The 26,587-nt window shown below is 51.1% G+C and overlaps 1 protein-coding gene across 1 annotated transcript; it reads left to right on the top strand.

Annotated features, from left to right (window-relative positions):
* On the top strand, nt 1–25,971 carry scarf1 (scavenger receptor class F, member 1). Its single transcript, XM_080210533.1, is given in 15 exon segments — nt 1–148; nt 2,570–2,631; nt 3,589–3,690; nt 6,981–7,503; nt 15,410–15,628; nt 16,922–17,050; nt 18,453–18,467; nt 18,502–18,590; nt 20,672–20,777; nt 22,978–23,102; nt 23,509–23,643; nt 24,736–25,058; nt 25,060–25,263; nt 25,265–25,558; nt 25,560–25,971. Coding segments are annotated over 15 exon segments (2,694 nt in total). The 5' UTR covers nt 1–47; the 3' UTR covers nt 25,827–25,971.
* The last annotated feature ends 616 nt before the right edge of the window (nt 25,972–26,587 follow it).

Raw genomic sequence — 26,587 nt, 5'->3', positions numbered from 1 at the left:
GCAAACCCCATACCCAGGACTGCACGGTAACTGCCCTCGGAGCTGGCATGGGACCCCTCCTCATCCTGGTCACCTTCTACCCTCTGAGCTCCAGTTCACACACCCAGCAGCTGAATCCGAGTGGACAGAACGTGTGTGATACGGGAAGGTAACATCGCTTCACGCTGTCCAATTTTTACTAGAATGGATTTTCTTCCTGAGGTTTTTACTGTGATTCACTCAGCGTTTAACAATTTCTCTTCCCTCTCTCACAAACTCCCATTATATTCCTGCCCACTTCATCTGCCCGTCTCTCTGTCTCTAATGGACTCAACCTCTGCCTCTCTCCCTGTCCCTTTTTTCACATTGAGACCTTCTCCATCCGTCAGTGTGTGTGTATGTGTGTGTGTGTGTGTCTCGCTGTGTGTCTCGCTGTGTGTGTGTGTATGTGTCTCTGTATCTCTCTCAGTCTGTGTATCCTGCTGGGTCTCTCTCTCTCTGTGTCTCTCTGTGTGTATCTCTCTTTGAGTTTTGGTGTGTGTCTTCAGTGCATGTCTCTGTGTGTGTGTCTTTGTGTGTGTTTCTCTGTGTGTCTGCTGTCTCTCAGTGTGTGAGTGTATCTCAGTGTTAGTATGTGTGTGTGTGTCTCTCAGTGTGTGTGTGTGTGTGTGTGTCAGTGTTAGTGTGTGTCTATGTGTGTCTGTGTCTGTGTGTCTGTGTGTGTCAGTGCGTGTCTCTATCCCAAACTCTCCCCGCTGTTCCCCAGTACACTGGGGGCAGTTCTTGCTGTTTTCCTGGCAGTGAGGGTTTTGCCGTGTTTCGGTTCCTCTGGGATGTGTGACTCACTATGAATGGGATTGTTGTTTTGTTAAATCACTGATCCTAAACAGACGTGTTTCTGTGCAAACTGATGGTGTAGCTGTGTAAAACTGGAGCCGGTCATTGTAACAAGTGTAGGAGAGACCAATTATCCGAAACGTTGCACTATGATTCCCACTAAAACTATCTCAGTTCCTGTAGCAGACTGTTTATCCACCTGACTGCTTAACACAGGTAACAAGATTCAAATTCCATACAGGTACCCGATCCCACCCTATAGATACCCGATCCCACCCTATAGATACTCGATCCCACCCTATAGATACCCGATCCCACCCTGTAGATACCCGATCCCACCCTGTAGATACTCGATCCCACCCTATAGATACTCGATCCCACCCTGTAGATGCCCGATCCCACCCTGTAGATACCCGATCCCACCCTATAGATACCCGATCCCACCCTATAGATACCCGATCCCACCCTATAGATACTCGATCCCACCCTGTAGATACTCGATCCCACCCTGTAGATACCCGATCCCACCCTGTAGATACCCGATCCCACCCTATAGATACCCGATCCCACCCTATGGATACTCGATCCCACCCTGTAGATACCCGATCCCACCCTATAGATACTCGATCCCACCCTATAGATACTCGATCCCACCCTGTAGATACCCGATCCCACCCTATGGATACTCGATCCCACCCTGTAGATACCCGATCCCACCCTGTAGATACCCGATCCCACCCTGTAGATACCCGATCCCACCCTGTAGATACCCGATCCCACCCTATAGATACTCGATCCCACCCTGTAGATACTCGATCCCGCCCTGTAGATACTCGATCCCGCCCTGTAGATACTCGATCCCGCCCTGTAGATACCCGATCCCGCCCTGTAGATACCCGATCCCACCCTATAGATACTCGATCCCACCCTATAGATACTCGATCCCACCCTGTAGATACTCGATCCCACCCTGTAGATACTCGATCCCACCCTGTAGATACTCGATCCCACCCTGTAGATACCCGATCCAACCCTGTAGATACCCGATCCCACCCTGTAGATACTCGATCCCACCCTATAGATACTCGATCCCACCCTATAGATTCTCGATCCCACCCTATAGATACTCGATCCCACCCTGTAGATACCCGATCCCACCCTGTAGATACTCGATCCCACCCTGTAGATACTCGATCCCACCCTGTAGATACTCGATCCCACCCTATAGATACTCGATCCCACCCTATAGATTCTCGATCCCACCCTGTAGATACTCGATCCCACCCTGTAGATACCCGATCCCACCCTGTAGATACTCGATCCCACCCTGTAGATACTCGATCCCACCCTATAGATACTCGATCCCACCCTATAGATACTCGATCCCACCCTGTAGATACCCGATCCCACCCTGTAGATACTCGATCCCACCCTATAGATACTCGATCCCACCCTATAGATACTCGATCCCACCCTGTAGATACCTGATCCCACCCTATAGATACTCAATCCCACCCTATAGATACTCGATCCCACCCTGTAGGTACCCGATCCCACCCTGTAGATACCCGATCAGTCTGCCAATGAGTCAGGAACTACATCAACAGCTGTTCCCAAATTCCCAGAATATGGGATTCAATTCAGAGAAAGCAGTAAGCATGGAATGAGCCTGATTACAGGGAATGTGTTAATGTGTATGTGATCCTCAGGCATTAACCAAATCGACTCTCTCCCAATCTCCTTATCTTTCCAGGGTTTCTCCGTCATGGAGCTGCTGCCCAGGCTGGAGACAACAAGGGAATGAGTGTCCCATCGGTACGTGATTAACTCACCAGAAACATCCCACATTTCAGATCAAACCATTCTCCACATTGACACTGAGAGCTGATGGTGACATTCGCCCTCTGACCTGTGACCTCATCGCTGTGACTGACCTGAGTATTGTTTGCACAGGATGTGATTGGTTGGTTAAGAATGTCGGGAGGGGTTGAGTGTTGTGATTGGTTGAGTGAGGAGCTTCGATTGGTTGTATTGGACAGTTAACTGGTTAAGATTGGTGGGCGCCATGGTAACAGTGAATGGGTTACTGGTTGGCTATAAGCAAGCGAGCAGGTTGTTGATCCAATTGGTCCAGGATGGAGGTCCGGGAACATGAGTTAGCAACAACCATCTCCCCCCTCAGTTTAATTCTTTGTATTTTTTATGTGATGTGGGGGTCAGTACCAAGGTCACTTATCAACTATTTGCCCTTGAGGAGTTGGGGGGGGGGGCGTTGAGCCGCCATCTTGAACCGCTGCAGTCCACGTGTTGAAGGGAGGGTCAGTGGTGAAGGGATGGTTGGTGATGGGATTGAATAAGCAGCAAGTGATTTATCGCTGGGGTACTCTGAAAACCAACCGCGTGTCTCCTGACACACCAGGGCGTTGACCCAAGGTCAACGTGTCACGGGGTCGTTGGGCTGGGCTCTGGGGGTTAGTGGGAATGGCACAGGGACAGGCCAGGGGGGAATCAGCTGGAAGGTCAAAGCCAGGCCCCTGGGCTCCCCCAGCCGGATGTAAGTATATACTGATGTCCTGGTCAATAGTTTCCCCTGCATCAACATCACTGACCTCACTGCTCTGTGTGGGATCTTACTGTGCACAAAATTGGCAGTTATGTTTCTTACGTTACAACGGTGAGTACACATCAGAAAACCATCTCATTGGCTGGAAGACATTTTGAAATCAGTGACGGCGCTATACAAATGCAAATCTTCCGGTTGTCTCCGTGCAGCCATCTGTGAGGAACCAAATTCCTGCAGCCCGGAAGAGATTTGTATCCGACCCGGAGTATGTCGCTGTCCCCATGGATTCTTTGGAGCCAAGTGTGTGACCAGTAAGTATCGCCCGATAACCTTTCACCCTCCCCCAATCACAACTCACCCAAAACCTGACAGCCTCAACTCGCACCAAGTCCCAATTCCCCCCCCCTCCCAGAGTGCACTGACCCCCCCCCTCCCAGAGTGTACTGACCCCCCCTCCCAGAGTGCACTGACCCCCCCTCCCAGAGTGTACTGACCCCCCCTCCCAGAGTGCACTGACCCCCCCTCCCAGAGTGCACTGACCCCCCCCCTCCCAGAGTGCACTGACCCCCCCTCCCAGAGTGCACTGACCCCCCCCTCCAGAGTGCACTGACCCCCCCCTCCAGAGTGCACTGACCCCCCCCTCCAGAGTGCACTGACCCCCCCCTCCAGAGTGCACTGACCCCCCCCTCCAGAGTGCACTGACCCCCCCCTCCAGAGTGCACTGACCCCCCCCTCCAGAGTGCACTGACCCCCCCCTCCAGAGTGCACTGACCCCCCCTCCAGAGTGCACTGACCCCCCCCTCCAGAGTGCACTGACCCCCCCCTCCAGAGTGCACTGACCCCCCCCCTCCAGAGTGCACTGACCCCCCCCTCCAGAGTGCACTGACCCCCCCCTCCAGAGTGCACTGACCCCCCCTCCAGAGTGCACTGACCCCCCCTCCAGAGTGCACTGACCCCCCCCCTCCAGAGTGCACTGACCCCCCCTCCAGAGTGCACTGACCCCCCCTCCAGAGTGCACTGACCCCCCCTCCAGAGTGCACTGACCCCCCTCCCAGAGTGCAGTCACCCCCCCACTCCCAGAGCGTACTGACTCCCCTCCCCAGAGCACAGTGAACCCCCCCTCCCAGAGTGCAGTGACCCCCCCCCAGAGCGTACTGACCCCCCCAGAGCACAGTGACACCCCCTCCCAGAGCTCAGTGACCCCCCCTCCCAGAGTGCAGTGATCCCACCTCCCACAGCACATTGACCCTCCCCAGAGCATAGTGACGCCCTCCCAGAGTGAACTGACCTCCCCCCAGAGAACACTGCCCCCCCCCCCCCCAAACCGGACAGCAATGCCTCCCTCAGTTGTAAAATTCTCATCCTCCTTTTCCTATCCCATCCATGTCCTCACCCCTCCCTATCTCTGTAATCTCCTTCAACCTCATAACCCTCCCAGATCTCTGATCTCCTCTAGTTCCAGCCTCCTGGACAATCCCAATTTTAATTGCTCCATCATTTGGAGCCGTACCTTCAGCTGCCTGGGTCCCAAGCTCTGGAATTCCCTCCCTAAATCCCACTATCCCTCTCTAAATCCCACTATCCCTCTCTGAATCCCACTATCCCTCTCTGAATCCCACTGTCCCTCTCTCTCTCTCCTTTAAACCCCACCTCGTTGACCCAGCTTCTGGTACCTATAAGACTATAAGATACAGGAGCAGAATGAGGCCACTCGGCCCATCGAGTCTGTGCTGCCATTCAATCATGACTGATATTTTTCTTATCTCCATTCTCCTGCCTTTTCCCCATAACCCCCGATCCCCTTATTAATCAGGAACCTATCTATCTCTGTCTTAAAGACACTCAATGACCCGGCCTCCACAGCCTTCTGTGGCAAAGAGTTCCACAGAATCACCAATCTCTGGCTGAAGAAATTCCTCCTCATCTCTGTTTCTTCCCTTTAGTCTGAGGTTGTGCCCTCTGGTTCTACTAGTTCCCTACTAGTGGAGACATCCTCTCTATGTCCATTCTATCCTGACCTCACAGTATCCTGTAAGTTTCAATAAGATCCCCCTCATCCTTCTAAACTCCAGCAGGGACAGACCCAGAGTCCTCAACCATTCCTCATACAACAAGCTCTTCATTCCAGGGGTCATTCCTGTGAACCTCCTCTGGACCCTTTCCGAGGCCGGCACATCCCTCCTTGGATATGGTCGCAGTGTTTATTGAAGGAGTTGGGGCTCAGGTTCTACTGGTTAATCTTCCAGTGAAACTCCCTCCAAGTGTTAAAATTTACAACTAGATGATGCGATGTCATTAGAGTCCTTTAGGTGTGGAGCATTCCGAGTGAAAAGTGTTGCTGCATTTTGGGATCGGATAGTCTCCTCCGCTCCCAGCCCACCCTTCCTGCCCTGCCTGACCCTGTGTTCGACTGCCAAGACTCTCAGTCCCAGCTCCTGGACCAGCTCTGCAATCTCTGCAGAGACAGAGAGAAGCTAAACTGCAAACTACACACTGGCAGCATCGGAGAGTACACATACACGCATGCACACGCTTACACTCACACACACACGCATGCACACGCTTACACACACACACACATGCACACGCTTACACTCTCTCACACACGCATGCACACGCTTACACTCTCTCACACACACACGCATGCGCACGCTTACACTCTCTCACACACGCATGCACACGCTTACACTCTCTCACACACATGCATGCACATGCTTACACTCTCACACACACATGCATGCACACGCTTACACTCTCTCTCACACACGCATGCACACGCTTACACTCTCACACACACATGCATGCACACGCTTACACTCACACACACACGCATGCACACGTTTACACTCTCTCACACACACACGCATGCACATGCTTACACTCTCTCACACACGCATGCACACACTTACACTCTCTCACACACACACGCATGCACGCGCTTACACTCTCTCACACACACGCATGTACATGTTTACACTCTCTCACACACACATGCATGCACACTCTCTCACACACACACATGCACATGCTTACACTCTCTCACACACACACATGCACACGCTTACACTCTCACACACACACGCATGCACACGTTTATACTCTCACACACACACGCATGCACACGCTTACACTCTCTCACACACACGCATGCACACGCTTACACTCTCTCTCACACACACGCATGCACACACTTACACTCTCTCACACACACACGCATGCACACATTTACACTCTCTCCCACACACATGCATGCACACGCTTACACTCTCTCACACACACACGCATGCACACGCTTACACTCTCACACACACACGCATGCACACGCTTACACTCTCACACACACATGCATGCACACATTTACACTCTCTCCCACACACATGCATGCACACGCTTACACTCTCTCACACACACACGCATGCACACATTTACACTCTCTCACACACACACGCATGCACACGCTTACACTCTCTCACACACACACACGCATGCACACGTTTACACTCTCTCACACATACACACATGCTGAAGCTCATGCACACACTCACACTCACACGCACACATTTGCTATAGAAATGCAAACTTTGTATTTTTGTTTTCCCAGGGTGTCCGGACCAGTTCTGGGGCCCAGAGTGTCGGAACGCCTGCTCCTGTCACCCCAATGGGCGATGTGATGCTGTGTCGGGTACCTGTACCTGTTCCCGGGAGCGCTGGGGTCCCCACTGCGCCAGGAGGTGTCAATGTAAACATGGGCACTGTCACCCTGTCACTGGGCAATGCCAGTGTGAGCCTGGCTGGTGGGGTGACAACTGCAGCAAGCTGTGTATGTGTCACCCGGAGCACTCACTGTGTAACCCCACCACTGGCGAGTGTAACTGCTCCTCTGGCTACTGGGGCACGCAGTGTAATATTTACTGTTTCTGTAACCACTCTGCGTGTGACCAGTTCACTGGGGTGTGTGAGTGTCGAGAGGGCTGGTGGGGCCGTCTGTGTAGCCAGAGGTGTGTCTGTGTCCACGGGAGGTGTGACCCTCAGAATGGGCAGTGCCTGTGTCACACTGGCTATCAGGGAAAGAGCTGTAGGGAAACCTGCACGGCTGGATACTACGGAAACAACTGCAAAAACAGGTAGGAACAGAACAACTTCATCACAGCATTTAGTCTGTAATCATCGTCAACTGTGTAGCATTTAAATGTTATTCACTAATGTGCACACACACACACGCACACACACAGTCACACACTCACACACACACTCACACACACTCAGTCACACACACACACTCACACACACACACTCACATACACACACTCACAGAGTCACACACACACACACACACTCACACACACTCACACACACACAGAGCCACACTCACACACACTCACACACACACACACACAGAGTCACACACACACACACAGAGTCACACACACACACTCACACACACAGAGTCACACACACACACTCACACACACACAGAGCCACACACACACACACTCACTCACACACACACACACACACTCACACACACACACACACACTCACTCACACACACACACACACAGTCACACACACACACACACACTCACACACACACACACACACTCACTCACACACACACACACACAGTCACACACACACACAGTCACACACATACAGAGTCACACACACTCACACAGATACATGTTCACATCGATGCATTCACTCTCGCTCTCTCAAATACATGTATGCATGTACACACATGTGTTATATTATGTTGATATTTATCCTGTGTTGCTCGAGGATTTTGTGAAGTTTATCCAGTTGGGACGGAGCAGTTACCAGGAGCGACAAGACTATTCTCTGTTGGGATGGTTCAGGAAAATGCATTCAGAGGTTTTACAACATGACGGGTTTGAGGAACGAGTCCTTTAGAGGAACGGATAACCAGAGGGCACCGATCCTGAGTTAATTTACAGAAGAAGCAGCGATGAGGATGGTTCTGATCTGGAATGCAGTTTAGGAAATGAATCTGGGGAGGTAGTTATGGGGAGCAAGGCAATCACAGAGAGGTTAAACAGATCATATACATCAGTCTTTACGTTGGAAGATGCTTCAGACATCCCATTAACACTAAAGAATATGGGGGAGGAATTAAATACCATCACTAGAGATGTAATATTAGACAAACTAATGGGGCTAAAGGCAAGCAAGTCCCCTGGCCCAGATTGCTTGCAATCTAGGATCCTAAAAGAGGTAGTAGCCACGGCGATAGTTTTTGATTTGATTTGTTTTATTATTGTCACATGTATTCACATTCTGTGAAAAGTATTGTTTCTTGCGCGCTATACAGATAAAACATACCATTCATAGAGAAGGAAACAAGAGAGTGCAGAATGTAGTGTTACAGTCATAGCTCAAGAAAGATCAACTTAATATGAGATAAGTCCATTCAAAAGTCTGATGGAGGCAGGGAAAAAGCTGTTCTTGGTATGTAACTTCAGACTTTTGTATCTTTTTCCCGACGGAAGAAGGTGGGAGAGAGAATGTCCGGGGTGTGTGGAGTCCTCAATTATGCTGGCTGCTTTGCCGAGGCAGTGGGAAGTGTAAGCATGGATGGGAGGCTGGTTTGTGTGAAGGATTGGGCTACATTCACAACCTTTTGTAGTTTCTTGCGATCTTGGGCAGAGCAGGAGCCCAGACCGAGTGGTGATACAACCAGAAATAATGCTTTCTATGGTGCACCTGTAAACATTGGTGAGAGCCGTAGATGACATGCCAAATTTCCTGAGTCTTCTGAGGAAGTAGAGGCGTTGGTGGGGCTTTCTTAACTATAGTGTCAGCATGGGGGGTACCAGGAAAGGCTGTTAGTGATCTGGACACCTAAAAACTTGAAGCTCTCGACCCTTTCTACGTTGTCCCCATTGACGTAGACAGGGGAATGTTCTCCTTTACACTTCCTGAAGTTGATGACAATCTCCCACGTTTTCTTGACATTGAGGGAGATAGTGGATAGCAGGTAAGGGGTAGCGGGTGGCGGGTGCATTGATGGTAATTTTCTAAAATCCTTGGATTCTGGAGAAGTAACTGTAGGATTGGAGCAAGGACAAAAGGGAAAGGGAATTAGAAAAGTGATAGGCAGAGAACCAAGGACAAAATTCAAACAGGGCTAGAGAGGAAAATATTGGGAGCAAGGCTAACAATGTTAAAAAGACAAGCTTAAAGACTCTGTGTCTTGATGTGTGAAGCATTTGCGATAAAGTAAATTAACTAATCACTCAGATAGATAGAAACGGGTACGATATAATTGGGGTTACGGAGACATGGCTGCAGGGTGACCAGGGGTGAGAATTGAATGTCCCAGGGTATTCAGTGTTTAGGAAGGACAGGAATGAAGGACAAGGTGGTGGAGTGGCATTGCTGGTTATAAAGAGGAAATTAGCACATAGGATATTCGCTCTGACAACATGGAGTCTGTATGGGGAGAGTTGAGGAATACCAAGGGGCAATGAGCATTAGCGGATGTCATATATAAACCCCAACCTGCTGTGGTAATATTGGGAATGGCATTAAACTGGAAATTAGAGATGTGTGTGATAAGGGAATATTGGTGATTTTAATCTGCACATAGATTGGGCAAATCAAATTAGCCACAATGCCGTAAAGGAGGAATTCCTGGAGTTATACGGGATGGTTTTCTTCAAACAATATCTGGAGGAACCAACCAGAGAGCAGGCCAGTTTAGACTGGGAACTGTGTAATGAGAAGGGAATCATTGCCAATCGAGCTGTCCCAGACCCATTGGGGATGAGTGACCAGAACATGATAGAATTTTTTATCAAGATAGAGTAATTGATTCAGAGACTCGGGAGCTGAATCTTAATAAAGGAAACTCTGAGGATATGAGGCGTGAGTTGGCTTTGATAGATTGGGAAGAGTTACTTAAAGAGATGCCAATGGATAGGCAATAGAGAACACTCAAGGAACACACGGGGGAACTGCAGCAACTGTTTATTCCTGTCCGGCACAGAAACAAAATGGGAAAGGGGGCCAATCCATGGCTTCCAAAGGAAATTAGAGAGATTACCGATCCAAGGAAGAAGCACACAGATTGGCCAAGAAAAATAATAGGCCTGAGGATTGGGAGCAGTTTAGAATTCAGCAAATAAGGACCAAGGGATTGATTAAAAAGAGGAAAATACAGCACGAAAGTAAGCTTGCAGAGAACATTAGGACTGACAGTAAGTGATTCTATAGATACGTGAAGAGAAAGAGGTTGTGAAGGCAAATGTAGGTCCCCTACAGACAGAAATGGGGACATGTGTAATAGGGGACAGAAAAATAGCCCAGCAACTGAATACGTACTTTGGCTTTGTCTTCACAAAAGAGAACCCAAATCAGATACCAGAAGTGTTGGAAAATGCAAGGTTTAGTGAGAGGGAAGAACTGAGGGAGATCAATATTAGTGGAGAAATGGTGCTGGGAAAATTGATGGGATTGAAGGTGGATAAATCCCCAGGGTTTGATAATCTACATCCCAGGGTTCTTAAGGAAGTGGCTCTCGAAATAGTGGATGCATTGGTGGTCATCTTCTAGGATTCTATAGACTCTGGAACAGTCCCTGCAGATTGGAGGGTAGCGAATGTCACTCCAATATTCAAAAAGAGAGGTAGAGAGAAAACAGGGAATTATAGACCGGTAACTTTAACATTGGTAGTGGAGAAAATTCCCAAATCCATTTTCAAGGACTTTATTGCAGAGCATTGAGAAAGTAGTGGCAGGATCAGACAGAGTCAGCATGGATTTATGAAGGGGAAATCATGCTCGACAAATCTGTTGGAATTCTTTGAAGATGTAACAAGTTGAGATGACAAGGGGGAGCCAGTCGATGTGGTATATTTGGACTTTCAGAATGCATTTGACAAAGTCTCGCATAAGAGATTATCGTGCAAGATTAAAGTGTATTGAGATGGATTGAAAACCGGTTGGCAGAGAGGAAACAAAGAGTAGGAATTAATGGATGCTTTTCAAATTGGCAGGCAGTAACTAATGGGGGTGCCACAGGGATTGGTGCTGGGACCCCAGCTATTCACATATATATTAATGATTTGGATGAGGGAACAAATGTAACATCTCAAAGTTTGTAGATGATACTAAGTTGGATGAGAAGGTGAACTGTGATGAGGACGCAGAGATCATTCACAATGATCTGGACAGGCTGGGTGAGTGGGCTGAGCAATGGCAGTTGCAGTATAATTTGGATAAACGTGGAAGCAAAAACAAGGCGGCAGATTACTACCTGAATGGCTGTAAATTGGGAGTAGGGAGTGTGCAGAGGGACCTGGGTGTCCTTGTGCACCAGTCACTGAAGGTAAGCATGTAGGGGCAGCAGGTGGTAAAGAAGGTAAATGATATGTTGACCTTCATTGCGAGAGGTTTCGAGTACAGGAGCAGGGATGTGTTGTTGCAATTATTCAGGGCTTTGGTGAGGCCACACCTAGAGTACTGTGTGCAGTTTTGGTCTCCTTTTCTGAGGAAGGATGTTCTTGCTGTTGAGGGAGTGCAGCAAATGTTTACCGGGCTGATTCCGAGGATGGCGGGACTGATGTATGAAGAGAGATTGACTAGGTTAGGATTATTTTCATGGGAGTTCAGATGAATGAGGGGGAATCTCATTGAGACTTATAAAATTCTAATAGGACTAGACAGGGTAGATACAGGGAGGATGTTCCCAATGGTGGGGGAGTCCAGAACCAGGGGTCACAGTCTGAGGCGGTGCAGGCTCGTTGGGCCGAAGGGCCTGTTTCCTGTGCTGTGTTGTTCTTTGTTGATTCAGAGTAGACCATTTAGGACGGAGATGGGGAGATATTTCTTCACGCAGAGAGTGGTGAGCCTGTGGAATTCATTACCACAGGAAGTAGTTGATGCCAAAACATTGAATGTATTCAAGAGGTGGCTGGATATAGCACTTGGGGCGAATGGGATCAAAGGTTATGGGGAGAAAGCAGGATCAGGCTCTTGAGTTGGACAATCAGCCATAATCATAATGAATGGCAGAGCAGGCTCGTAGGGCCGAATGGCCTCTTCTTGCTCCTATCTTCCATGTTCCGTTTCTCTGATATGAAGATTGCCAATGTGACACCACTGTTCAAAAAGGGAGGGAGGCAAAAAGTGGGTAACTATAAACCAATTAGTCCAATGTCTGTTATTGGAAAAATGCTGGAATCAATTATTAAGGCAGTAATAGCAGCATGTCTGGGAAATTATAATCTAATCAAGCAGAGGCAGTATCACTTCATGAAAGTTATGGTGGATTGATCGAATAGGCACCAGAGTGAGGCAACTAGGGGAATTTCACAGTAACTTCATTGCAGTGTTAATGTAAGCCTTACTTGTGATTAATAAATAAACTTTAACTTTAAAGGGAATCATGTCTGACTAATTGATTGGAGCTTTTTGAGGAAGTCTCAGCCAGGATGGATGGGGGGAACCAGTAGATGTGGTGTATTTGGACTTCCTGAAGGCATCGACAGGGTCGCTCACAAAAGCTGAAGTTATGAGAGAAGGGAGTTGGAGATAGAATTGGCGAGTGGCAGGACACAGTGAGTGGGGATAAGGGGCTCTTTTTCAGGTTGGTGACCAATGGGGTTCCACAGGGACCAGTGCGGGGACCCCAGCTGTTTACAATATACATTAGTGACTTGGAGGAAGGAAACAAAGAAACTGCAACCAGATTAGAAGATGGCGTAAAAATAGGTGAAAAGGCAAGTTGTGAGAGGGATACAGACAGCTTACAAAGAGATATTGACAGGTCACGTAAGCAGGCAAAAGTTGGCTCATGGACTACAATGTGAAGTTCTTCATTTTGGGAAAGGAGAACAAAAGAACAGAATATTATTTAAATAGAGAAAAGCTGCAGAAAGCTGTAACACAACGGGATTTGAGGGAGAATGAGGTGAAGGGGAATGGGAAACGCAGATAGCAGGTAATCAGGAAGGGTAATTTCAAGTGGGTTGGAGGATAAGAAGTCTTGCTACATCTTTACAAGGCACTGATGAGACCACACCTGGAGAACTGTGAGCAATTTTGGTTCCTTATTTAAGGAAAAGTATTATTTCACTGGAGGCAGCTCAGAGAAGGTTCACTAGGATGATTCCCCCCGGTACGGAGGGGTTGTCTTATGAGGAAAGGTTAAACACGTTGGAAGTGAAAAGAGTGAGAGATGATCTCATTGAAACATATTGGATTCTAAAGGGGTTTGACAGGGTAAATGTTGCCCCCTCATGGCAGGGGCTACAACCAGAGGGCAGAGTCTCAGGATGAAGACTGCGATGGGGAAGTTATTTGGAGTTGTGAGTCTTTGTCCTGGAAGATGCCAAGCTTTGTAAAGACAGCAGCTCGTTACTGAGCTCCCATTCAGTCTAGTGTTGTTGGAGCTGCACCCATCCAGGCAACTAGAGAGTGTGTAATCCGAATGCTGCTTCCTTCAGGACACGGATAGTTCCTCAAAAAACTCACAGTCCATCCTGGTAAGTTGCAACAATATATTTTGCACAAGGCTGGACTTCCCTCCATCAGCTCCTTCATACCCAGGTATGGCCCAGCTGGGTACAATCTTCCCCCAAAAATCTCCAACATCCTCCCCACATGTCTTAATGTACTGTCAAAGGGTTAGTACTGAGTGCGGCACTCCCCCAGCACTGACCCTCTGACAGTGCGGCACTCACTCAGCACTGACCCTCTGACAGTGCGGCACTCCCTCAGCACTGACCCTCTGACAGTGCGGCACTCCCTCAGCACTGACCCTCTGACAGTGTGGCACTCCCTCAGCACTGACCCTCTGACAGTGCGGCACTCCCTCAGTACTGACCCTCTGACAGTGCGGCACTCCCTCAGTACTGACCCTCTGACAGTGTGGCACTCCCTCAGTACTGACCCTCTGACAGTGCAGCACTCCCTCAGTACTGACACCCTGACAGTGCGGCACTCCCTCAGCACTGACCCTCTGACAGTGCGGCACTCCCTCAGCACTGACCCTCTGACAGTGCGGCACTCCCTCAGCACTGACCCTCTGACAGTGCGGCACTCCCTCAGCACTGACCCTCTGACAGTGCGGCACTCCTGAACTCTATGAGATGAAGCTGGGATCTCCAGTTCCTGTGTCCAGTTTAAACTCTGGACACTGTCCATTTCCGCAACGTCCGGAGTGCAGGGCTGGTTTCTATTTTCTGTTTTCTCCTCGGAAGGTGACTTCCTGGTTGTGTGTTTCCTGTGCTTCCTCTGTAGAAACTTCCTTTGGAAGTTTTCTCCTGCTGTGTACGCAGTGTTCTCAGAGTGCTGTAGCAGCTTAAATCCACTCAGCCTGACATGGCCATTGTAGCCCCTGGTTTGTGTGTGTGTGTGGAGCAGGTTCAGCCGTTGACTCAGTATCTCAACTAGAATTACTGCAGGACTGGAGGTCCTAGGCTCTGGAATTCATAGAATCCCTACAGTAGAGAAGGAGGCCATTCAGCCCAGCAAGCCTGCAATCCCACCCTATCCCGGTAACCTCATATATTTACCACGCTGGTCCTCCTGGAAAAAGGGGCAATTTAGCATGGCCAATCCACATAACCCATCTTCGGACTGTAGGAGAAAACCAGAGCACCCGGAGGAAACCCACGGAGACATGGGGAGAATGTGCAGACTCCACACAGACAGTGACCCATGCCAGGAATTGAACCTGGGTCCCTGGCGCTGCGAGGCAGCAGTGCTAGCCCACTGTGCCACCCCTGGGCTACCATCCCTCCTAAACCTCTCTAACATCCTGGGTTTCCTCCAATACCGAGTTCCTGGAAACTGTGTGAAGAGAGTGGAAGAGAGAATGTCCGGGGTGCGTGGGGTCCTTAATTATCCCGGCTGCTTTCCCGAGGCAGCGGGAAGTGTAGACAGAGTCAGTGGATGGCTTGGTTTCTGGGTCTGACCTCACATCAGCTGACGACAATCTGTGTGGCTTTGCCTCTCTGTCCATGACACAGTCTTGGTCCACTCTGCGATGTTGTGTGTCCCTCCCAGGTGCGGTCAGTGTAAGGAAGCTCAGCCCTGCTCCCCGTTCGATGGTTCTTGTCAACCCTGTGAACGGGGCTGGAACGGAAGTCGCTGTGACCAGCCCTGTGTCCCGGGATTTCACGGGGAAAACTGCGCAGAGAAATGCCCAAAGTGCCGGGACCAGGAAGTCTGCAACGCGGTGACTGGGATTTGCCGGACATGTAATCCCGGCTGGATTGGGCCCAGGTGAGGGACTCAAAACGGAAACTGGGTTTTCGGAAGGATGAGAATTCAGTCCAGGTAGAATTGGACTTTCATTGCTATAGCACCTGACACATCCTTTCACACCTCAAAGTTCTATCTTCATTATTTCATTCCTTTGCTCATTTTGACTGGTGCAGAAATACAGCGGCCACGTTCTGCACAGCAAGATCCCACAAACAGTAAGGCGATAAATGGAGTGTTTTTCTGTTTGTGATGTTGCTGAAGAATAGACATCAGATATTCCAGTACTTCAGACCGAGTCTCAGAGACTATTATATCCATCAGACAGGGAGACAGAACTCCTGGCTTAACAACTCGAGGGAATGAGGGCACCTTTGAGTGCAGCACTCCCTCAGCACTGACCCTCTGACAGTGCGGCGCTCCCTCAGCACTGACCCTCTGACAGTGCGGCACTCCCTCAGCACTGACCCTCTGACAGTGCGGCACTCCCTCAGCACTGACCCTCTGACAGTGCGGCACTCCCTCAGCACTGACCCTCTGACAGTGCGGCACTCCCTCAGCACTGACCCTCTGACAGTGCGGCACTCCCTCAGCACTGACCCTCTGACAGTGCGGCACTCCCTCAGCACTGACCCTCTGACAGTGCGGCACTCCCTCAGTACTGACCCTCTGACAATGTGGGGCTCCCTCAGTACTGACCCTCTGACAGTGCGGCACTCCCTCGGCACTGACCCTCTGACAGTGCGGCACTCCCTCAGCACTGACCCTCTGACAGTGCGGCACTCCCTCAGCACTGACCCTCTGACAGTGCGGCACTCCCTCAGCACTGACCCTCTGACAGTGCGGCACTCCCTCAGTACTGACCCTCTGACAATGTGGGGCTCCCTCAGTACTGACCCTCTGACAGTGCGGCACTCCCTCGGCACTGACCCTCTGACAGTGCGGCACTCCCTCAGCACTGACCCTCTGACAGTGCGGCACTCCCTCAGCACTGACCCTCTGACAATGCGGGGCTCCCTCAGTACTGACCCTCTGACAGTGCGGCACTCCCTCAGTACAGACCCTCTGACAGTGCAGCACTCCCTCAGCACTGACCCTCTGACAGTGCGGCACTCCCTCAGTACTGACCCTCTGACAGTGTGGCACTCCCTCAGTACTGACCCTCTGACAGTGTGGCACTCCCTCAGTACTGACCCTCTGACAGTGTGGCACTCCCTCGGCACTGACTCCAGCAGGTTATGTTGGGTCTTTGATATTGTAATCGGTTGTACTTTTGGTGTTGACACCAGCATTGATCTTTGTCCTGTTTTTCAGGTGTGACACCCGCTGCACAGCTGGAACCTTTGGGCTGGGGTGCATCTTCACCTGTCCCGAGTGTAACAATGGAAATTGCCATTATGTTACAGGGGAGTGTATCTGCCATGCCGGATATACAGGAGCCAGGTAAGGAGTCACGTGGGGATCAGTGTACATCCAGAGAGACACACTGTGTAACTGTACAGAGTCACTGTTTATTCAGCAGGGTAAGGATCACTCACTGTGTAACTGTACAGAGTCACTGTTTATTCAGCAGGGTAAGGATCACTCACTGTGTAACTGTACAGAGTCATTGTTTATTCAGCAGGGTAAGGATCACTCACTGTGTAACTGTACAGAGTCACTGTTTATTCAGCAGGGTAAGAATCACTCACTGTGTAACTGTACAGAGTCACTGTTTATTCAGCAGGGTAAGAATCACTCACTGTGTAACTGTACAGAGTCACTGTTTATTCAGCAGGGTAAGGATCACTCACTGTGTAACTGTACAGAGTCACTGTTTATTCAGCAGGGTAAGAATCACTCACTGTGTAACTGTACAGAGTCACTGTTTATTCAGCAGGGTAAGAATCACTCACTGTGTAACTGTACAGAGTCACTGTTTATTCAGCAGGGTAAGGATCACTCACTGTGTAACTGTACAGAGTCACTGTTTATTCAGCAGGGTAAGGATCGCTCACTGTGTAACTGTACAGAGTCACTGTTTATTCAGCAGGGTAAGGATCGCTCACTGTGTAACTGTACAGAGTCACTGTTTATTCAGCAGGGTAAGGATCACTCACTGTGTAACTGTACAGAGTCACTGTTTATTCAGCAGGGTAAGGATCACTCACTGTGTAACTGTACAGAGTCACTGTTTATTCAGCAGGGTAAGGATCACTCACTGTGTAACTGTACAGAGTCACTGTTTATTCAGCAGGGTAAGGATCACTCACTGTGTAACTGTACAGAGTCACTGTTTATTCAGCAGGGTAAGGATCACTCACTGTGTAACTGTACAGAGTCACTGTTTATTCAGCAGGGTAAGGATCACTCACTGTGTAACTGTACAGAGTCACTGTTTATTCAGCAGGGTAAGGATCACTCACTGTGTAACTGTACAGAGTCACTGTTTATTCAGCAGGGTAAGGATTTCCCTGAAACTTTTTATGAAATTATTTCTGGGATGTGGGCATCGCTGGCTGGGCCAGTATTTATTGCCCACCCCTAATTGCCCTTTTAGACAGTGGTGATGAGCCACAACAGTCCATAGAAACATCGAGGAGGAGGGAGAGGCCATTTGGCCCTATGAATCTGCTCCCCCGTTCATTACGATCATGGCTAGTCGTCCAAGTCAATAAACTAATCCTGCTTTCTCCCCGTAACCATGAGACTGTCAGACCTAGGAGCAGAGTTAGGCCGCTCAGCCCATCGAGTCTGCTCCGCCATCCAATCGTGGCTGATATTGTTCTCCCGCCTGTTCCCTCTCACTGACACTACTCAGGATTCTCCACCTCTCTCCTAAGCTGCATTCTGATTGGTTTTGCAGCTGTAATCTCACCTGTTTGGATGGATCCTATGGGATGGGATGTGCTTCCCGTGGATGGATCCTATGGGATGGGATGTGCTTCCCGGTGCGAATGTCTCGGAGCTTCCTGTGACCATGTGACTGGAGCCTGTTACTTCAGTGAGTTATCCACACGCGACCTCCGACCCCAACACTGCGCGCGGGGGAGGGGGGGGAGGAAACGGAGGGTGAGGTCCAGGTAGGGGAAAGGGGCGGAGGATGAGGTGGGGGGAGGAGGAGGGGGAGGAGGTGGGGGGATGGGGTGGAGGGGGAAATGGAGAGGGAGGGGGCAGAGGGTGAGATGGGGAGAAGACGCGGAGAGGGAGGGGCAAAGGGTAAGGTCGGGGGAGGGGTTGGGGGTGGAGGGTGAGGTGGTAGAGGGGGCAGGAAGGGAGGGGGAGGGTTAGGGGAGGAGGAGGGGTAGGGGAGGTGGAGAGGGAGGGGCAGAGGGTGACATGGGGAAGGGGCGGGGTAGAGGGTGAGGGGGCGGAGGAGGAGGGGAGGTGAGAGGAGGAGGAGGGGAGGCAGGGGAAGGGTAAGGTGGGGTGGAGGGAGAGATGGGGAGGAAGAGGGGGCAGAGGGTGGGGTGGGGGAGGGAGAAGTGTGGAGGGGAGGAGGTAGAGGGTACAGGTGGGGAAGTGGAGGGGTGGGGGCAGAGGGGTGGGGGAGGAGGAGAGGGGAGGGAGGGGGTGTGGAGGGGGAGGTGGGGGGAGGGGGAGGGACATCCCTTTTCACTCCAGTCCGTGTCCCACATTTTATCCCTCAGTGTGGGCGGGGCCTCAGTCCTGGTCTCCCGGAGCTTTGGTGAACGAATGGGATGCTGGGAATGGGAATCTCATTGTCCAATCAGCTGGAACTTCACTCAAGAGGGAGGTCCAGAGACTGGAAAGTGAGTCCCAGCAGCCAATGGAGAGGCTACCTCTCAGAGCACCGTCCAATCAGTGATGGAGTGGGTACGAGAGGCACCATGGGCCCGATGGAAGGCTCCGGAACATTCCCCAGCTGGCAGCTCCACCAGGGAAAGTGGCACTGCTGTGCCAGCCCGGAGACAGCCAGGGTCCCTCAGGATAGGGGAACATTCCGGAGATGTGACCTATCCCTGTGCTGGGTGGGGGGTTACACCCCCTTCACGGGATGACTCTTGCTGTGACACTCTGATAGAGGGGTCTCCACTCTGATTGTGAGGGGGGGGGGGTGAGGCTGGTGGAGGGATTAGTTTAGGAGGGTTACAGACCCCTCACTATCACCAACAAACTACCTCCAGGCAGGGGGCAGATTCCGCCCTCCACGAACACAGCACAGGCCACAGTCACACCCCAATCGGCCCCCAGTGGGGGCAATTATATATCCAACTGTGATTGGACACTGCCCAGGATCAGATAGGTGTGGGGAGCGAGAGGGAGAGTGGGATTAGACTGGATGGGATATTAAAGGGAGTGGGGAGTGAGGGGGGGATTAGACTGGGTGGGATATTAAAGGGAGTGGGGAGTGAGGGGGGGATTAGACTGGGTGGGATATTAAAGGGTGTGGGGAGTGAGGGGGAGAGTGGGATTAGACTGGGTGGGATATTAAAGGGAGCGGGGAATGAGGGGGGAGAGTGGGATTAGACTGGGTGGGATATTAAAGGGTGCGGGGAGTGAGGGGGAGAGTGGGATTAGACTGGGTGGGATATTAAAGGGTGTGGGGAGTGAGGGGGAGAGTGGGATTAGACTGGGTGGGATATTAAAGGGAGCGGGGAATGAGGGGGGAGAGTGGGATTAGACTGGGTGGGATATTAAAGGGTGTGGGGAATGAGGGGGGAGAGTGGGATTAGACTGGGTGGGATATTAAAGGGTGCGGGGAGTGAGGGGGAGAGTGGGATTAGACTGGGTGGGATATTAAAGGGTGCGGGGAGTGAGGGGGAGAGTGGGATTAGACTGGGTGGGATATTAAAGGGTGTGGGGAGTGAGGGGGAGAGTGGGATTAGACTGGTGGGATAATAAAGGTGTGTGGGAGTGAGGGGAGGTTGGGTATACTGGGTGGGATAAAAGGGTGGGGAGGAGGGGGAGTGGGGAGTGAGGGGACTGGGAATGGGATGATATGGAGCCCTTACCGCATCGTGACCAGTGTGTGTTTGAAAGACGAGCTGTGGACAGAATTGGGATCTTGCTGTGTACTGCACCATTCCTGCCCCCATCTGGAATGGTTTTATATTTTTTCAGGTAAAGTGGGCGTTCTGATTGCCGTCGTCATGGCGATTCTCCTCATCCTCTTCTGCCTGTTCTGCTGCTGTTGCTGTGGAAACGGTCCGAACGATGCCAAGGACAGGTTGGTGATGGGGGGAGGCCTTCTGGCTCTCCCTGATTGGATGGAGAGGCCGGAGGAATTGGCATTGCCTTTCCCGCAGGAATATTCCCGAATCCGGTGGGATGGCGGGCAGCGGATCCCGGGGGCTGGCAGGTTACAATCTCAGGCCTGAATGCTGAGCGATGAAGGAGTGTTAGTGTCCAGCTGTGTGGAGGGTGGATGAACCTGGCGTCAGTCTGACCTTTCAGGCAGCTTTATTCCCAGCCGAGCCTGTCCCAGACTCACACTCTGATATATATCCTTACCGTGATCCACCAATCCTTCTCCAGTTGAGGGCAGCTCTGAATAGGGACGAGTTTTTCCTCCAATATTAACACAGTACAGGAAGAGGCCATTGGCTCCATCATATCTGTGCCAGCCCTTTGAAAGTACTAGCCCATTGATCTCACTTCCCACTGAGTTCAGTAAATATTATTATAGAATCTGCTTCCAGCTCCCGTTAAGTTAAAGTTAAAGTTTATTTATTAGGCTCACGAGTAAGGTTTACATTAACACTGCAATGAAGTTACTGTGAAAATCCCCTAGACGCCACACTCCGGCGCCTGTTCGGGTCAACGCACCCTTACCAGCACGTCTTTCAGATTGTGGGAGGAAATCGGAGCACCCGGAGGAAACCCACGCAGACACGGGGAGAATGTGCAGGCTCCACACAGACAGTGACCCAAGCCGGGAATCGAGCCTGGTACCCTGGTGCCGTGAGGCAGCGGCACTAACCACCGTGCGTGAAAATCATTCCCATCTCCGCTTACCCAACCTCTGCATCCTGTGTCTCCTTACACAGTCCCCAAGCCACAGGAAACACTTCCTCTTTATTTACTCCATCCAAACTCTTCATCCTTTCAAAGTGTTCTCTGAAATGTCCCTCTCCGCCATCGATAGCTCCCCCTGCCCCTGTGCCACTCCTGTGCACAGCTTTGCCACAGCTCCAGTACAGATACTCAGGGGATTCAATCACCCAGTGAGCACAGCCTGGGAAAGGCTGTAAAATCCCGGGAAAACAAACTCCCATACACGCCAAACCAAAATTCAACACAACATTCCACCGACGCGTTCCGGACTGTGAGTCACATATTCCGGAACGTTCCGGACTGTGAGTCGCATATTCCGGAACGTTCCGGACTGTGAGTCGCTGATATTCCAGTGAGTGGGTGAGGGTCTGGCAGGTGGAGTACAACATTGGTAAATGTGAGGTCATCCATTTTGTTCGGAATAACAGCAAAATGGACTATTATTTAAATGGTAAAAAATTGCAGCATGCTGCTGTGCAGAGGGATCTGGGTGTCCTTGTGCAGGAATCTCAAGGAGTTGGTTTGCAGGTGCAGCAGGAAATTAAGCAGCAAATGGAATTTTGTCCTTCATTGCCAGAGGGATGGAGTTTAAAAACAGCGAGGTTATGTTGCAGCTGTATAAGGTGCTGGTGAGGCCACACCTGGAGTACTGTGTACATTTTGGTCTCTTTACTTGAGAAAGAATATACTGGCACTGGAGGGGGTGCAGAGGAGATTCACTAGGTTGATTCTGGAGTTGAGAGGGTTGGATTATGAAGGGAGACTGAGTAGACTGGGGCTATACTCATTGGAATTCAGAAGAATGAGGGGAGATCTTATAGAAACATATAAGATTATAAATGGAATAGAGAAGATAGAAGCAGGGAAGTTGTTTCCACTGGCGGGTGAAACTAGAACTAGGGGGCATAGCCTCAAAATAAGGAGAAGCAGATTTGGGACTGAGTTGAGGAGGAACTTCTTCACACAAAGGGTTGGGAATCTGTGGAATTCCCTGCCCAGTTGAGGCTCCCTCATTGAATGTTTTTAAGGTAAGGATAGATAAATTTTTGAACAGTAAAGGAATTAAGGGTTATGGTGAGCGGGAGGGTAAGTGGAGCTGAGTCCACAAAAAGATCAGCCATGATCATATTGAATGGTGGAGCAGGCTCGAGGGGCCGACTCCTCCTCCTGGTTCTTGTGTTCTTAGAATGTTCCTGACTGTGAGTTACTGATATTCCGGAACGTTCCAGTCTGTGAGGTACTGACATTGTGGAACATTCCAGGCTGTGAATTACTGATATTCCGGAACGTTCTGGGCTGTGAGTTACTGATATTCCGGAATGTTCCAGATTGTTTAATTGATATTCCTGCCTCTCTCCGGGCTGTACGGACAGGACACTGGATGAAGAAGATGGTCCAATAACCCGGATGAAACACCATGTCCGTGGCATCATTTCCAACCTGGGCTCCGTCGTTCCCTGCGTATCGTTTGGAAATGAAAAGCTCCCAAAAGTCACAGGTGAGGAATGCTGTCCAGGGCGATCCAATCACTGATTGGTTTTCTGTCTAAATAACTGTTCCAGTGCAACTGGCAGACATTGTCCCGTTCCCCACCCCCCCGGGGCAAGGTTATTACCCCAGACAACCCCTGTAGTTACTGAGGAATTGCTCTGGCCTGGGGGAGGGTGTGGAGGGGAGGCGGAGAGCAGAGAGAACGTGGAATACTCTGGGAACAGCCAGGATCTCACTGAATGAAGGAGCAGCTGGAGGGGCTGAATGGCCTCCCCACCAGCTCCGGGATCATTGGAATCGTTAAAGTAACTATATTCTTGAAAATGAATGATGTGAAACTTGCAAGCAGCAATACAGGCCATTCGGCCCATCTCCTCCATGCTTCTGTAACTCTCCCTCTCTTTCCCTTACAGTATCCCCCCATGACGCCGACATCACCTTTAACTGCAGCTTTATCGACTCTCCGTCTGCTGCCTGGGACTCTGCATCATTCTCTTCCTTCGAGACAGATGAGGGGGAGCCTCTGTACTGTGTACCCACCCAGGAAGGTGAGGACAGACAACTCATTGTTAAAACACTTGGCAAGTTGTCCCTTCTGTAAAGAATTCAGATAGCAGAACAAACTGTCCCCCAGTGAGAGTCAGCGCCTTCAGGAACTGTATCCCAGTGAGAGTCAGCACCTTCAGGAACTGTATCCCAGTGAGAGTCAGCACCTTCAGGAACTGTATCCCAGTGAGAGTCAGCACCTTCAGGAACTGTATCCCAGTGAGAGTCAGCACCTTCAGGGACTGTATCCCAGTGAGAGTCAGCACCTTCAGGAACTGTATCCCAGTGAGGGTCAGCGCCTTCAGGAACTGTATCCCAGTGAGAGTCAGCACCTTCAGGAACTGTATCCCAGTGAGAGTCAGCACCTTCAGGAACTGTATCCCAGTGAGAGTCAGCACCTTCAGGAACTGTATCCCAGTGAGGGTCAGCGCCTTCAGGAACTGTATCCCAGTGAGAGTCAGCACCTTCAGGAACTGTATCCCAGTGAGAGTCAGCACCTTCAGGGACTGTATCCCAGTGAGAGTCAGCACCTTCAGGAACTGTATCCCAGTGAGAGTCAGCACCTTCAGGAACTGTATCCCAGTGAGAGTCAGCACCTTCAGGAACTGTATCCCAGTGAGAGTCAGCACCTTCAGGAACTGTATCCCAGTGAGAGTCAGCGCCTTCAGGAACTGTATCCCAGTGAGAGTCAGCACCTTCAGGAACTGTATCCCAGTGAGGGTCAGCGCCTTCAGGAACTGTATCCCAGTGAGAGTCAGCACCTTCAGGAACTGTATCCCAGTGAGAGTCAGCACCTTCAGGAACTGTATCCCAGTGAGAGTCAGCACCTTCAGGAACTGTATCCCAGTGAGGGTCAGCACCTTCAGGAACTGTATCCCAGTGAGGGTCAGCACCTTCAGGAACTGTATCCCAGTGAGAGTCAGCACCTTCAGGAACTGTATCCCAGTGAGAGTCAGCACCTTCAGGAACTGTATCCCAGTGAGAGTCAGCACCTTCAGGGACTGTATCCCAGTGAGAGTCAGCACCTTCAGGAATCTGGAGGGAAAGTGTGAGTGGAAATAAGTGTTAATTTGAATATTTTCCCTCTCTTTCAGGGAATGCTCCGATTCCTCCGGTCTGTATGTTTCAGGAGTTGAGTTCCAGGTGTAATTATTTTCCAGCTGAACAGTCTGATGTGGCCAGTGAGGATGGCTTGGAGTTGATGTCCATTCCCCGCACCTCCAGCATTGTCAAGGCCAAGCGGCCCTCCGTCTCGTTTGCTGAAGGGACGAAGTTTGGCCCCGAGCTGAGACGGGGATCCATGCCCGAGAGCCGGATTGTCCCCGCTGCCAATCCACAGAGGAAGAGGAAGCTGTCCTGGACTCTCAGTAAACTGTCCCCCATCGTGTCGGAGCCTGCAGCAAGTGCTGAGTGCCAGCCCCTACGAGTGTACCGTCATCCCCGGCATTTACTCAGAGACCGAGGGCCCCCACCCCAGCAAGCCCTCATCCCGGGCCAGATCCGGAGACCACCAGGGTGCACCATCCACAGCCAGGAGGGAGCGCCAGGCGGCAGAGAGCAGTGTGACCATGGTGCTAGCCACTGAGCCCAAATCCACTGCCCGTCGTCAGAAGGTGGGCACAGGCTTGGCCCAGCCCGGGTGAAGCCAAGCGCTCCTCCAAGCTTTGGGAGAGTTCGGCGGAAGGGATTGGTGTTGGGACAGTTCAGGCAATGCTGAAACGGTTTGGAAGTTTTCAGAGGCAGCGTTCCAGCCCCAAGGAAGAGTTAAGACCCAGGATCCGGGGAGAGAATGTCAACAAAATCCATCGGAAGCTGGCTGCCCTGGATAGAAACTTCCAAGCCCAGTCACCGGAGAAGCCGGATGCTCGAGCCGAGGGGAACGTTCCCTCCACTGTCCCCCGGCAAAGTGGTGAATGCCGCCCACCAGCCGGATCAAACTGAAGGCAATGGCACCCTCACCAAGAAGCCTCTTATCCCAACCACCCCCGTCCTCAGGAGGCTGGTGGCTAATGTTTCCGAGGAGGGGGAGCGGAAAGTGGGCCTGGTGCTCCCAGCCAGAAAGACGGACAATCCCGGGGAACAGCATCCTGGGAATGAGGACAACCTGTGTGAACAGGAGTGCGGTGTGGACTCTGCCAGCCCAGTCCCAAACCCGGGTATCCGTGAGAATCCGCTGGAACTGTGACAGCTTTCCACTCACTCCTGAAGTGGAAGCGACAGGGGGTTAGCAGCACTGAGGGGCAGAATGGACAGAGACCATGGCCTAGGCAGCAACCCTCAGTCTGCAGAGAGAAATCGTTATAAAATCTTCAGGATACAATTCTTGAAACATTGAGGTAAAAACTGAGGGATTGGGAGAGGGATCAGGGAATGAGGGATTGGGGGAATGAGGGATTGGGGGAATGAGGGATTGGGGGAATGAGGATTGGGAGAACGGAAGGATTTGGGGAATGAGGGTTCGGGGGAATGTGGGATTGGGGGGGGTGATTGAGGGAATTCTCTATCCATGGAAACATGTTGACTCTCTCTAATCCCAGTGGAGAGAGTACTCCTGGCGGAATAGCCGGGATCCAGTATCCTCTCCTGGGAGTTTGCTGAGTTTCGGTCAAGGCTCAGGCCTTCACAGAGTGAATACAGAGAGAGGAACGCTGTCACCCTGAGGTGGTTTATATTTGCCTTGATGTGCTTTCCATTCCCATCTCATTGTTATTTGATGTTGGGGAGTTTTAACCCTCTTCCTGCACCCCCTCGGGGTGGGAGGTGAGGGAGCGAGGGGTGAGGAGCGGAGCGAGGGGTGAGGAGCGAGGGGGTGAGGGGTGAGGAGCGAGGGTGAGGAGCGAGGGGCGAGGAGCGAGGGGTGAGGAGCGAGGGGTGAGGGGTGAGGAGCGAGGGGTGAGGAGCGAGGGGTGAGGGGTGAGGGGTGAGGAGCGAGGGGTGAGGAGCGAG

This window comes from Carcharhinus amblyrhynchos, chromosome 23, assembly GCF_965287045.1.
Source record: "Carcharhinus amblyrhynchos chromosome 23, sCarAmb.v2.hapA, whole genome shotgun sequence".
Classification (NCBI taxonomy): Eukaryota; Metazoa; Chordata; class Chondrichthyes; order Carcharhiniformes; family Carcharhinidae; genus Carcharhinus; species Carcharhinus amblyrhynchos.
The sequence above is the reverse complement of the archived record's forward strand: the minus strand, read 5'-3'. Positions and strand labels throughout refer to the sequence as shown.